The sequence below is a fragment of the Pongo pygmaeus genome, chromosome 1, assembly GCF_028885625.2.
Source record: "Pongo pygmaeus isolate AG05252 chromosome 1, NHGRI_mPonPyg2-v2.0_pri, whole genome shotgun sequence".
In the NCBI taxonomy this organism is placed as follows: domain Eukaryota; kingdom Metazoa; phylum Chordata; class Mammalia; order Primates; family Hominidae; genus Pongo; species Pongo pygmaeus.
This window is the reverse complement of record NC_072373.2, coordinates 219,370,263-219,383,547: the sequence shown is the minus strand read 5'-3', so window position 1 is coordinate 219,383,547 and position 13,285 is coordinate 219,370,263. Positions and strand designations below refer to the sequence as shown.

At 52.6% G+C, this 13,285-nt stretch overlaps 2 protein-coding genes across 4 annotated transcripts in view; one reads left to right on the top strand and one right to left on the bottom strand.

The window, feature by feature from the left end:
- CLCN6 (chloride voltage-gated channel 6) overlaps positions 1 to 8,340 on the top strand; it is a 36,752-nt gene extending 28,412 nt beyond the window's left edge. For 2 of the 3 annotated variants that reach the window (XM_054438892.2, XM_063659614.1), the window contains exons 18-23: positions 1,205 to 1,391; positions 2,243 to 2,400; positions 2,587 to 2,743; positions 3,583 to 3,690; positions 3,783 to 3,908; positions 5,365 to 8,340. In XM_054438892.2, coding sequence (XP_054294867.1) covers positions 1,205 to 1,391; positions 2,243 to 2,400; positions 2,587 to 2,743; positions 3,583 to 3,690; positions 3,783 to 3,908; positions 5,365 to 5,445 — 817 coding nt within the window. In that variant the 3' untranslated portion in view covers positions 5,446 to 8,340. Of the gene's footprint in view, positions 1 to 1,204; positions 1,392 to 2,242; positions 2,401 to 2,586; positions 2,744 to 3,582; positions 3,691 to 3,782; positions 3,909 to 5,364 lie in introns of those variants that run through there. The other variant, XR_008492386.2, reaches the window with a different exon arrangement.
- A 2,556-nt stretch (positions 8,341 to 10,896) lies between these two features.
- Positions 10,897 to 13,035, bottom strand: NPPA (natriuretic peptide A). The gene is made up of 3 exons (XM_054438972.1): positions 12,776 to 13,035; positions 12,327 to 12,653; positions 10,897 to 11,202 (listed from the first exon to the last, which is right to left on the bottom strand). Exons 1-3 carry the CDS (start codon positions 12,914 to 12,916, stop codon positions 11,191 to 11,193), a joined length of 480 nt encoding a protein of 159 aa, XP_054294947.1. The 5' UTR covers positions 12,917 to 13,035; the 3' UTR covers positions 10,897 to 11,190.
- Positions 13,036 to 13,285: the final 250 nt, after the last annotated feature.

Sequence of the window (13,285 nt, the reverse complement as noted above, 5' to 3'; positions counted from 1 at the left end):
CTGGGGGCTGCGGGGGCAGGGCAGGGGACATGGGCACTGTGGGACTGCAATGGGCAGGGCCTCTTCGTGGTAGTTTGACTCCCATGGCATTCTGGTTAGACGTGAGGTGAGGTCTCTGGATCAAGTTCGTGACGTGATTGAATGTTTAAGGGTATGCCAGGCCCCAGGAGTGAGAATAGCCTGTTTCACGTGTGCCCACCAGAATACCCTACTGCCAGCCGGGATTGTTCTGGGCATAATCACCTCATAAGCCACCTGCTAATCCACAGGTACCTGGGCTTCCTGTGCCTAGATAGCAGGCAAGGCCCTTACGGGTAACACGGGGGCCAGCAAGCCGTTTCTGTGGAGGGCCAGACAGGAGTTTATTTTCAACTTTCCGGGCCGTATGGTCTCTGTCACGACTACTCGACTCTGTCATTGCAGCAGGAAAGCGGAGAGCGCGAGGGACTTGATCGGTGGGCTACGGTTTGCTGTGCCCTGATCTAAAGGGGGACCCAAGTGCTGTGTTTATTTTATTATTATTATTTTTCCTTTTTGGGACAGGATCTCACTCTGTCGCCCAGGCTGGAGTACGGTGGCATGATTATAGCTCACTACGACCTCTGCCTCCCAGGCTCAAGCGATCCTCCCACCTCAGCCTCCTGAGTAGCTGGGATCACAGGCGCGTGCCACCACACCTGGCTAATTTTTAACATTTTTTTTTATAGAAATGGGGTTTTGCTGTGTTGCCCAGGCTGGTTTTGAACTCCTGGGCTCAAGCAATCCGCTGGCCTCGGCCTCCCAAAGTGCTGGGATTACGTGCGTGAGGCACTGCGCCCGGCCCAGACGTTGTGGTAAATGCTGTAGCACAATTAGCGGTTCAGGGGCAGTATGTGGAGTGTGCTGCAGGGCACCGAGGAGGGCATGGCCAGCCCCTGGACCAGCAGTCAGGGCTTCTGGTGAGGGGATGTTGCTGTTGAGCTGAGGGATGAGCCAGGGCCCATCAGCCTGGCATAGCAGGGAACAACATTCCAGGTGCGGGAACAGCATGTGTAGGGGGATAGAAGTACAAAGGAATGCACCGGGTTTGAGGGAGAGCTGGGGCAGTTCGCAAGAGAGCCCCCACACCCCCGTGGTCTGAGCAGGGCTGGAGAGCCAGCACAGCTTGCTCCCAGGGGCCTGTGGGCACTGTCACAAGGCTGGATGACTTGTCCTCCTCCCCCAGGCTGAGAGCCAGCGACATCATGGAGCCCAACCTGACCTATGTTTACCCACACACCCGCATCCAGTCTCTGGTGAGCATCCTGCGCACCACGGTCCACCACGCCTTCCCGGTGGTCACAGAGAACCGCGGTAACGAGAAGGAGTTCATGAAGGGCAACCAGCTCATCAGCAACAACATCAAGTTCAAGGTAAAGAAAACGGCATGAGAGAGGAAAGGCGGGTGAGAGACAAGCGGTCCTGTCTCACGCAGCTCAGTGCTTTGCCCACCCCTGGCTGGGGTGGACTTACTGGCTCTCAGGGGAATTTGGCGCTGTTCTCATCACACGCGACAGGGAGAGTAGATTTGACAGCAGGGGCAGCTTTATCAGGCCGTGAAGACGTGCGTGCGTTCTTGCCGCAGTGAGCATGTGGACAGATCTATTTTTCAAGTCAGCAGCTTTCATGGTTTATTATTTACTGTGTGAGAGTATCAGGGAGAGTTCTAGAGACGCCAGCAACAGAAATGGACTTCGACCTCCTTAAGAAAGAGAAAGAAATCCACAGGAAAGCTCAGGACAGCTGGGAAAGCTGAAGGACCAGAACCATGTGCTGTGGGGAGCAGGTGCAGGGTCTAGCAGACATCCCTCGGGTACCAGAAGGAAGGAGCACTGGCCCTGGGTTCCTCCTGATTCCGATTCAGAATCCAGGGAGAGAGGGCATCCCGTTGCCTCACTTGGGTCATGTGCCACTCCTTGGCTTTGGGGGCAGGCACGTTGATTGACAGTCCTATCCAGACAGGATGTAGGAGATGGCTTGTTCCCCTCTGGAGAATCAAGCTGCTCTTCCCAGATGAAAGGAAACCACAGAAGCTGCAGCCAGGTCCTAGGGTTCAGGCTCCTTTGAACCACCAGCCCGAGCTATTCCTTTGAACCTCAGCCCCTTTAAGTTCCCGCGTCCGGATGTGCCTCTGACCCTCCCTGTCACCCAAATCCTTAAGCTCCATCAGTACTGCTGTGTTCGTTTGCCCATGCGCAGTAGCCTATGGCCTCCCCACCCACAGAAATCCAGCATCCTCACCCGGGCCGGTGAGCAGCGCAAGCGGAGCCAGTCCATGAAGTCCTACCCGTCCAGCGAGCTGCGGAACATGTGTGATGAGCACATCGCCTCTGAGGAGCCGGCCGAGAAGGAGGACCTCCTGCAGCAGATGCTGGAGAGGAGGTGAGAGCCCGGCGGGGCCCCTACTGCCCTCAGGGCTACACAGCGGTGGGGTCAGCCCTTGGCTCAGATGTTGTGAGGTGGCTCCTGAGTTTCCTGGGAAAGTTGGATGGGGAGCGGGCTGGGGACATGGATCAGAAGCGCTCCCGCTGAGGGTATCCCAGGCAGCATCTGGTTTTTGTGTAACAGATACACTCCCTACCCCAACCTATACCCTGACCAGTCCCCAAGTGAAGACTGGACCATGGAGGAGCGGTTCCGCCCTCTGACCTTGCACGGCCTGATCCTTCGGTCGCAGCTTGTCACCCTGCTTGTCCGAGGAGTTTGTTACTCTGAAAGCCAGTCGGTAAGTCTCTCCGAAGCAGAAATCAGCCAGGCCAGGCCTGATGAAGCTGGAGGGGTTGGGTGCTGCCCGGCGGGCCATGAACAGTGCCATAGGGAAAGCTGAATGCAAGGCGAGAAGTGCAGAGTGGACTTGGGGGAGGAGTTGCCACAGCCGGGTGGTGAGAAACAACAGCGGTTTATTCCTTCATAGTTCAAGGCCAGAAGTACAAAATCCAGGTGTCACCAGGGCAGCGCTCCCTGGCTCTGGGAGAGGTGCTGTCCTTGCCCCTTCCTAGCTCATGGGAGTTGCCTGCAGACCTTGGTGCTCCTGACTGTGAACGCAGCCCCCATCCTCGCCACTGTCGTTGTCACACGGCGTTCTGTGTATCTTCTCTCCTTTCCCCTAAGGATGCTTGTGACTGGATTTGGGGCCCACCCTAATCCAGCATGGGTTTATCTGAACTTGGTCACATCTGCAGAGACCTTGTTTCCAGAAAGGTCGCATTCATAGGTACTAGGGCTTAGGACTTGGCCATATCTTTTGGTGGGGGGACACATTCACCCCCCAGCCACTTTACTTAGCGCTTTCTCACTTAAACTTCCAAATAAGCCATTTGCATCTCATGAATCAGGAAGAAAGGGAGTGCAGAGAGATCAGGGGACTTGCCCAGGGTGCCACAGCTAGGACTTGGCCAAGGACTGAGTTTGACTGGAGAGCTCTCTGGAGCGCCTGCTGCTGCTGCACTGCCTGCCTCAGCAGCCCGGAGCTGGGCATATTCAGGCATCAAGGGGAGGGGCTCTAAGGTGACCCTGCTAGCCACTGCTGCCTGAGCACGGACAGTGTCTGGGTTGGAATTGCAGAGTGCCAGCCAGCCGCGCCTCTCCTACGCCGAGATGGCCGAGGATTACCCGCGGTACCCTGACATCCACGACCTGGACCTGACGCTGCTCAACCCGCGCATGATTGTGGTGAGAAGGGCCGCCCCAGCCTGTCCCATGCGGAGCTGCCTCTTCGTGCCGTTGGTGTCTCAGGCAGCCAGTGACACACGGTCTCTTTGCAGGATGTCACCCCATACATGAACCCTTCGCCGTTCACCGTCTCGCCCAACACCCACGTCTCCCAAGTCTTCAACCTGTTCAGAACGATGGGCCTGCGCCACCTGCCTGTGGTGAATGCTGTGGGAGAGGTGAGTGAGGCCCCGGCCCTGCCCGCACCTTTGAGAGAGAGGATCCCCCAGCCAGGTGCTGTTTGTGCACCCAGACTTCTCACCAGAAACGTAGGCATCCCACCAGGAGGGGAGAGGGTGGCCCAACACTATAGCTTTGAACCCTGCTCGGCTTCTGTGCACTCGGGACCCGTTCCCCTGCCTGCCAGCAGATGGCACCAGGGTCCCACTGGCCGTCCTTTCCAGCCAGAGCTGCGCCTCCACCAGGCTGTGTCTTCCTCCTGAAATGTTACTCTTCACTCTGGACCACTGGTGTTCCTTGGTTCTCCACCTGTGTGGGGATTTGCGCATTAGATGAGAGAATTTCAAGCAAAATACTTTGAGTTTTACAAAGATATAAAACACCTAGTAATTATTGCTGCAGACTTTCCTTTTTTTCTTTTTAGGACTTCATTATTTTCTTATTACACAAATATTATTTCATTGTAGGAAAATACAAAAACACATATGAGCAAAAAATAAGCAAAAACCAAACCCTCATCACTACCCTGTAGCGGTAGCCCTGGTAACTTTTCAAGGCCACCCTCTCAGTCTTTTGTTGTTGTTGCTGTTGTTGTTGTTGTTTTGAGACAGGGTCTCACTCTGTCACCCAGGCTGGAGTGCAGTGGCAAGATCTCGGCTCACTGCAGCCTCGACCTTCCAGGCTCAAGTAGTCCTCCCACCTCAGCCTCCTGAGTAGCTGGGACCACAGGGATGTGCCACTATGCCCAGCTAATTTTTGTATTTGTGGTAGAGACAGAGTTTCGCCACATTACCCAGGCTGGTCTTGAACTCCTGAACTCAAGTGATTCACCTGCCTCGGCCTCCCAAAGTGCTGGGATTGCAGGCGTGAGCCACTGCACCCGGCCTCAGTCTTTTCTTCTACATGGCACAACCCTGGCATGCATAGTGCGTACTTACACAGGTTTTGTTACAGTAGGTTAACTTATGTCCCTTGAAATGTAATTGCCAACTACACTGACAGAGTCCTAACATAGTTTATGACGTGGCTTTGGAGTTCCCAACAACAGTGACACGTGGGAACCACTGTAATGACCTGTAACAAATGACTCCCATAGGTCAGTTTGCAAGGTGGTGAGTATGAGGCGTGGCAGGGGTCATAATCTCAGGAGACTTCAGGGGCCCCACTGCTTGCACATCTGTGAAGCAGGCTGGTCATGATGGGAGCTGAGCACTGAGCATGTGCCCTGTGGAAGATGCCAGCTGGCCCAAGCCCTTTTTGGAGCTAACCTTGTCCCCTCGGCCTCCAATGTGTTAGCCCTCGTTATCTGTTTATCCCAATCAAGCTGTGTCTGGCTCTGCACTATCCAGGCCTCCACTTTCTGTGACAAACTAACAGGGCCGGCTCCTATCACTCCTGTTCTCGCCAGCGGGTTTTACCCTGAAGGTGACTCAGGCCTTCTTCTCTTTGCCCTAGATCGTGGGGATCATCACACGGCACAACCTCACCTATGAATTTCTGCAGGCCCGGTTGAGGCAGCACTACCAGACCATCTGATGGCCCAGCCCACCCTCTCCCGGTGCTGCCTGGGGAGGCAAATCATGCTCGCTGCGGCTGGCACAGCTGGCTGGGGCTGTTCCGGGGCATGGAAGATTCCCAGTCACCCACTCACTCAGAAAGCCTGGAGTCATCGGACACCTTGCTGGTCAGAGGTCCTGGGAGTGGTTTTGAACCATCAGAGCTTGGACTTTTCTGACTTCCCCAGCAAGGATCTTCCCACTTCCTGCTCCCTGTGTTCCCACCCTCCGGTGTTGGCACAGGCCCACCCCTGGCTCCACCAGAGCCAGAAGCAGAGGTAGAATCAGGCGGGCCCCGGGCTGCACTCCGAGCAGTGTTCCTGGCCATCTTTGCTACTTTCCTAGAGAACCCGGCTGTTGCCTTAAATGTGAGAGGGACTTGGCCAAGGCAAAAGCTGGGGAGCTGCCAGCGACAGCATTCAGTTCATGACTAGATTTAGGAATTGGGCACTTGAGAAAGTTCTCCATATTTCAGAGAGGCCTTCCCTTATTTGGGACTCCTAACACGGTATCCTCGCTAGTTTGTTTTAAGGGAAACACTCTGCTCCTGGGTGTGAGCAGAGGCTCTGGTCTTGCCCTGTGGTTTGACTCTCCTTAGAACCACCACCCACCAGAAACACAAAGCATTAAAATCACACTAATAACCCCTGGATGGTCAATCTGGTAATAGGATCAGATTTACATCTACCCTAATTCTTAACATTTCAGCTTTCTCTCCATCTGCAGATTATTCCCAGTCTCTCAGTAACATGTACCCAGATCCTTTTCATTTCCTTAAGTTTTGATCTCCATCTTCCTGATGAAGCAGGCAGAGCTCAGAGGATCTTGGCATCACCCACCAAAGTTAGCTGAAAGCAGGGCACTCCTAGATAAAGCAGCTTCACTGAACTCTGGGGAATGGTACCATTTTTTTTCCAAGGTAAAAAGGAAGCACTTCTGAGCCAGTGACCACTGAAAGGTATGTGCTATGATAAAGCAGATGGCCTATTTGAGGAAGAGGGTGTCTGCCCTTCACAAACACCTCTCTCCCCTGCACTAGCTGTCCCAAGCTTACATACAGAGGCCCTTCAGGAGGGCCTCCCGCGCCGCAGGGAGGGTGCGTGGGGAGGATGCTTCCTGCCAGCACGTGCCTGAAGGTTTCACATGAAGCATGGGAAGCACACCCTGTCGTTCAGTGACGTCATTCTTCTCCAGGCTGGCCCGCCCCCTCTGACCAGGCACCCAAAGTGAGCATCTGGGCATTGGGCATTCGCGCTTATCTTCCCCCACCTTCTATGTGGTATCTCAGTCCCAGCAGGCATCCCTGGGGCAGACGTGCTTTGGCTCAAGATGGCCTTCATTTACGTTTAGTTTTTTTTAAAATCATAGAGGTTGCCTAAGGGCCTCGGCACCTGGCCCTGGCAGCACAGCTCTCTCAGGCCCAGTCCTGGGCGACCTCCTTGACCAAGGCTGCCTTTCATCCTGGGGTGAGCGTCAGTCCTGGCTCTGCTGGTCCAGATCTTGCGCTCAGCACACTGTAGGGAATAATTCCACTCCAGAGACGGGGCTGCTTCGAGGTCTTTTCTAGCTGACTGTGGCCCCTCCATTTTCCCCATTTTCTTACCTCTGACCAAAATTGCTTTGACTTCTAAATGTTTCTGCTTCCCAGAATGCACCCGACTTGTGAAATGGGGATAATACTCCCAGGAAATAGCGCAGGACATCACAAGGACCAAAAAGGCAATTCTTATTTAAATGTGACTGTTTGGCCAGCTGCCGCTGTGTTTTATGACAGTGTTCAGAGCTTGATCACGTTATTTCTTCCTTTTATTAAGAAGGAAGCCAATTGTCCAAGTCAGGAGAATGGTGTGATCACCTGTCACAGACACTTCATCCCCTCTCCCCGCCCCTTCCCGGAGCTGGCGGAGCAAACACCCTGCAGGAGGACCCCAGCCTCTCGAGGGCTGGATCAGCAGCTGCCTCTGCCTCGAGGCTGCGCTGGTGAATGTTGTTGGAATTCCTCCCTCATGCACATCCTGTTGTGTTTAAGTCACCAGATATTTTGTTCCCATCAGCTTAGCCCAGAGATAGGCAGTAGAATGCAAATACCTCCCTCCCCTAGACTGACTGGATGGCCGCCAAGGAGGCCCCAAACCCAGGCCCCATGCAAAGGCACATGGTTTCCTGTTCTCTCTCTGCATCTGCCCTTTCCAGATAAGCCCAAAGACAACAACTTCTCCACTCATGACAAATCAACTGTGAGCCTCGCTCCTTCCATTTCTGTCCATTAGAAACCAGCCTTTTCAGCATCTCACCCATTAGCAGCCCCATCACCCAGTGATCAGGCGCCTCAGTAAAGCAGATCCATGGGTGGGGAGCCTACGGGTGGCGAGAGGTGGTGTTTTGTGTTTCATCCCCAGCTTGGTGTTCCATGGCTCCTAGGTGAGGTGGTCAGGGAGTGGGGCCAATGGGCCCCCGGCCCTGGCTCTGGGACCTTGTGCTGAGGGATGATTTGCTCCTGACCTCGATTAACTTAACAGTTCCCAGCTGGAAGGGACACTCAGGCCCCAGTCCACTGTATGGCATTTGTGATGCAGAATTATGCACTGACGTGACCCTGGGTGACAGGAAAGCCTTTCGAGAGGCCCAAGGTGGCCTCGCCAGCCCTGCAGTATTGATGTGCAGTATTGCTCCACAGCTCTGCGGACCTTGGCCATTGCCGCAGTCGCAGCTTCCTTTTTTCCGTTTGCACTGTTTGTTTGTATGATAGCTAATTCCACTGTGTATATAAATTGTATTTTTTTTAATTTGTAAAATGCTATTTTTATTTGAACCTTTGGAACTTGGGAGTTCTCATTGTAACCCTAACATGTCAGAATAAAATGTCTTCTGTCTCCTCTGTCTCCTTTAGCCTTTTGTCTCCATGCTGCTCTTTCTTTCTTTTTTTTTTTTTTTTTGAGACAGAATCTCGCTGTCACCCAGGCTGGAGTGCAGTGGCGCCATCTTGGCTCACTGCAAGCTCTGCCTCCCAGGTTCACGCCATTCTCTTGCATCAGCCTCCCAAGTAGCTGGGACTACAGGCGCCCACCACCATGCCCAGCTAATTTTTTGTATTTTTGGTAGAGATGGGGTTTCACCGTGTTAGCCAGGATGGTCTCGATCTCCTGACCTCGTGATTCTACCCGCCTCGGCCTCCCAAAGTGCTGGGATTACAGGCATGAGCCACCACGCCCGGCCCTGCTGCTCTTTCTTTCAAGGGATACTTGGTTTTTATTTTACTCCCCCTCTTTCTGATGTGTGAAAATTACACTAGGATGTAGTTTTAGAGTCTCAGAGCTCTCCCTATGCAGCTGGGCAGCGGGGCTCTTCATTCTTGTGGGTCCACTTCTCTGTGCTAGGCAGTGACCTTAATAAGAACAGATTTCATCCTGTGGATCTTAGCAGAGGTCACCGTTGTCTGTTTCTCCCTTCAGATGAACACTCTTCCTGATCCTCTCCTCTAGAATTCATCTCCTCCTGCTAGCAGCCGCGTCCTGGAGCAGCAGATGGGGAATCCATTCTGTTCCTGGTGTTTAGGAAGTTGCCCCACAAACAGATTGCCCCGATGTCCAACCAGAAGAAGTGAAACTGCTGCTGGGTCTGGAGAGGTGAAGTCCCGTGGCCAGCTTCTGTTGTTGCCATCTGCCATTGCTTTTTGTTCACTTGCTTTTGGTTTTGCAAGAAGCATGGCCTCTGTCTCTGATCTGCTTCAAGTCATCATTCCATCAGTGACAGAAGTGGCCGTTCCATCAGTGGTTGCAGCCAGTTCAGCTCCTGCATCCATCCCCAAGTGTTCTGTAAGTCCCAGGGGCATTTTCTGCCTTGTGTTTTTGTCATTTTTCAGTCAGTTCCATTCAATAACTCCCTGTGTTATGGTGCCACCTTGAGAATGGGCTACTTCCCCTCCTAGCAACCCGCAGCACCATCCCAGACCTCAGGAGCCAGGTTTGGGCCAGTGCTGTCAGTCCTGTCACTCTTAACTTTCATCCTTGTCATTCTCTGCCCTCTGGTTTTCCTGGTATTTAAAGTCCAGGTAAGGAAGATTTTGCTTGGAGGTGGTTAGATGAGGCTCTCCCCCCACCTCCACCCCCTGCCATCAGTTCACGGGGAGCCTCCCCCTTTCCTCCACAAGGAGCAAGTTGCTACTTCATTTCCTCTTTTCCCAATTTCTGGACAAGACCAAGGCAATTTGACCAACATTTATGGGGCATCAACTCTGAGAGTGCCGAAGGGGCATTTGCCCTCAAAGAGCTTGCAGTCTAGGGACGTAGACAAGCAATTGCACATAGGCAACTCGTGTTGTGTGCTATTATAACGGTTACATGTGCAACGCTGCCTATGAAGGGACTCATTGTTACCAGGCATGAGGTATCAGGAAAGAAGTAGTGTTCATATGAGCCTTAAGGAATCAGTACAGTGTCCTCGGGAGGACCACCTCTGGAAGGAACAGCAGAAATAAAGGCACAGGGGCATGTGTGGGTGTGGGGTGTTGGAGTGTCATAGAATCTAATAAGGAGGCTGGGGTCCATGGGGGTAACAGGTGGGAAAACAGTTTACTCTGTTTAAGGTGAACTTATTGCCTGGTGTTTTGTGCTCAGAGCAAATACCCTTTTCAGGAGCAGATACAAAAAGCCTGCATCTTCTCCAGCAGCTCTTATCTTAGTAAAATACAAGCCCAGGCCCTTCGGACCCGGATTAGGCAAAGACTGTGGCTGTTTTCCAAATACTTGATAGTACACAAAAGGCACATGAACTTGCAGTTTGTCTGCATGGCAAACCTTTCTTCACTTTGCTCAGTTTTTATTTTTTTTGAGACAAGTCTCATTCTGTCACCCAGGCTGGAGTGCAGTGGCACAATACCAGCTCACTGCAGCCTCCACCTCCCAGGCTCAAGCCATCCTCCCACCTCGGCCTCCTGAATAGCTGGAACTACAGGTGCACATCACCACACCTGGCTAATTTTTAAATTTTTTGTAGAGATGGGGTCTCACTCTATTGCTCAGGCTGATCTTGAACTCCTGGGCTCAAGTGATTTGCCCACCTTTGCCTCCCAAAATGCTGGGATTACAGGAGTGAGCCACCACACCCAGCCTGCTCAGCTTTTAAACTCAACACTCTGCCTACTCTTTTCAAAACTAAAAGTACCATTAACTTAGCTGTAGCACCTAACTCTCTCAAAATATACCAGAGAAAATTTTATTAATACTCTCATTTTCTGAATGTTTCCCCCTAAAAACAACAAAAACCCCACTAGGAGTGGAATTTGAGGCCTCCCCAACCACCCACCAAAAAAGGAGGGTGAAATGAAAGGAAGAAGAAAAACTCAGGATTCTTTCCTCTGACAAAGAGTAAAACGACAAGGAATATCGGCCTGAATTCTCTTCCCCAAGAAGAAATCACACCAATGCAGGCATTTGTCTTCTGTCCATGGTGCTGAAGTTTATTCACTTTCAAACCACTTTCAGTAACAGGTGAGGTTCTACCTTAAAATTTAATGCATGGGGTGGGAGAGGCAAGGAAGCCACCATCAAACCACTTTATCTACAGTTAGCATAAGATGTGAGAAGTGTTGACAGGAAGCTACAGCTTGGATGGGATGATCACAACTCCATGGCAACAAGATGACATGAATGCAGCAGAGACCCCAGGGGACAGGAGCCTCTTGCAGTCTGTCCCAAGGCCCAGCCCTGCTTGTCCTCCCTGGCTGTTATCTTCGGTACTACAAAGAGAACACAGACATATCTGGCTTGGTGACCTGGCTGTCCTGGAGAAGTCAGCTTCATGTATGAGTGTGCCCATCCTCTGAACTTGATTACTGACCACCTGCTTCCCACCGGCCCCCACCCCAGCCTGATGACCCTCTGAGCTTCATGAATTGATAAGCAAGTTACTCATCAGAGTAAATTTCACTTAAGCCCTTCAGGATCTTGCAATTCTGGGGAGGAATATGAACTGCTAATCAGCCATGCAAAGATAACTTGGCCCTATGAATATTTTAATTTCCCAGTGCTAGTGGCAGTTGCTTTTTTTTTTTTTTTTTTTTTTTTTGAGGCAGAGTCTTGCTCTGTCACCCAAGCTGGAGTGCAGTGGCGCGATCTCGGCAAGCTCCGCCTCCTGGGTTCACGCCATTCTCCTGCCTCAGCCTCCCGAGTAGCTGGGACTATAGTCGTCAGCCACCACGCCTGGCTAATTTTTTGTATTTTTAGTAGAGACGGGGTTTCACCGTGTTAGCCAGGATGGTCTCCATCTCCTGACCTCGTGATCCACCCGCCTCGGCCTCCCAAAGTGCTGGGATTACAGGCGTGAGCCACCGCACCCGGCCTTTTTTTTTTTTTTTTTTTTTTTTTTAGGACAGTCTCACTCTATCACCTAGGCTGGAGTGCAGTGGTACGATCTCTGCTCACTGCAACCTCTGCCTCCCGGATTCAAGTGATTCTCCTGCCTCAGCCTCCCGAGTAGCTGGGTCTACAGGTGCCCACCACCACACCCAGCTAATTTTTGTATTTTTAGTAGAGATGGGTTTTCACCGTGTTGGCCAGGATAGTCTTGATCTCTTGACCTCATGATCTGCCCACCTCGGCCTCCCAAAGTGCTGGGATTACAGGCGTGAGCCACCGTGCCCAGCCCCCCCCTCCTTTTTTTTTTTTTTTTTAAGCATTTTCTCAGCAGACTGTAGCTAAGTACAATAGATGGCATGTCCTGACACCCATGGGGCACTCAGGGTGTTGGGGCAGAAACTTGAGAGGAAATGAGCTTCTGCATTGGTCCCTTTCCTGCTGAAGGTGTTTCCCAGTAGCCCAGTAGTGTCCATCCCATCCCATTTCCATCCCCAGTTCCTCTTACCCGGAAGCTGTTACAGCCCAGTCCGCTCTGGGCTCCAATCCTGTCCATCCTGCCCCCGAAGCAGCTGGATCTCCGCAGGCTCCGAGGGGCAGTGAGCAGTGCCCTCAGCTTGCTTTTTAGGAGGGCAGATCGATCAGAGGAGTCCCAGGGGCCCCGCCCGAGGGCACCCCCATCTCTCTGGGCTGGGCTGACTTCCCCGGTCCAGGGAGGCACCTCAGGGAGGGGGCTGAGAGCAGCCCCCGCTTCTTCATTCTGCTCACTGAGCACTTGTGGGGGCACGACCTCATCTTCTAAAGGCATCTTTTCTTCCAAATGGTCCAGCAAATTCTTTACAAAAAGAAAATACAGGGAAAGGGATAAACCTCATTGACTTGGAGAAAATCAAGAGGAGTGAGCACAGCATCAGAAAGCCTCCTGGCCCCAGACTGCACCCGCTTTCCTGGCCCTACCTTGAAATCCATCAGGTCTGCGTTGGACACGGCATTGTACACAGGATTAGCATTGTACACAGGATTAGCTCTGGTCTGATCTAGGAGCTGGAATGCCAGAAAAAGGAGGAAGCTCACGGTAGTGGTGGAGAAGGAGCTCATGCTGGCGTCGTCAAGGAGCAATCCACTACTTGCTGCTCTGTCTCTCCCCTCTGGTTCCTCTCTGGTTCCCCTCTCTTGGCCTACGTCGGTCCCTGTCTCCCAGCTGCCCAGTGCCTCCTCTTTTTATAGTCCCCCAGCTCTCCAAGCACGCAGTAGAGACAGAACCCTCCCCATTCTGTCACTTGCAGTGATAAAGCCGCCAAGTGAGAAGCCAGCAGGAGATGCCCTTTTAAAGTTATCATCCTGCAGGGCTTGTCACGGCCCCTCTGCCTTGGGCAGCCCCAACAGCCCCCCAGACCCTCAGCTGCAAGAGCCGCATTCTTGCTGATTTGACTCAAGAGGCTCCCACTTCAAAGGTGTGAGAAGAGT

Excerpts from the sequence above, each read along its gene's own strand:
- NPPA (XM_054438972.1), bottom strand. The coding sequence starts at position 12,916 with ATGAGCTCCTTCTCCACCACTACCGTGAGCTTCCTCCTTTTTCTGGCA. Across the intron at positions 12,654-12,775 it reads CAGACCTGATGGATTTCAAG|AATTTGCTGGACCATTTGGA; the intron begins GTAGGGCCAGGA and ends CTTTTTGTAAAG.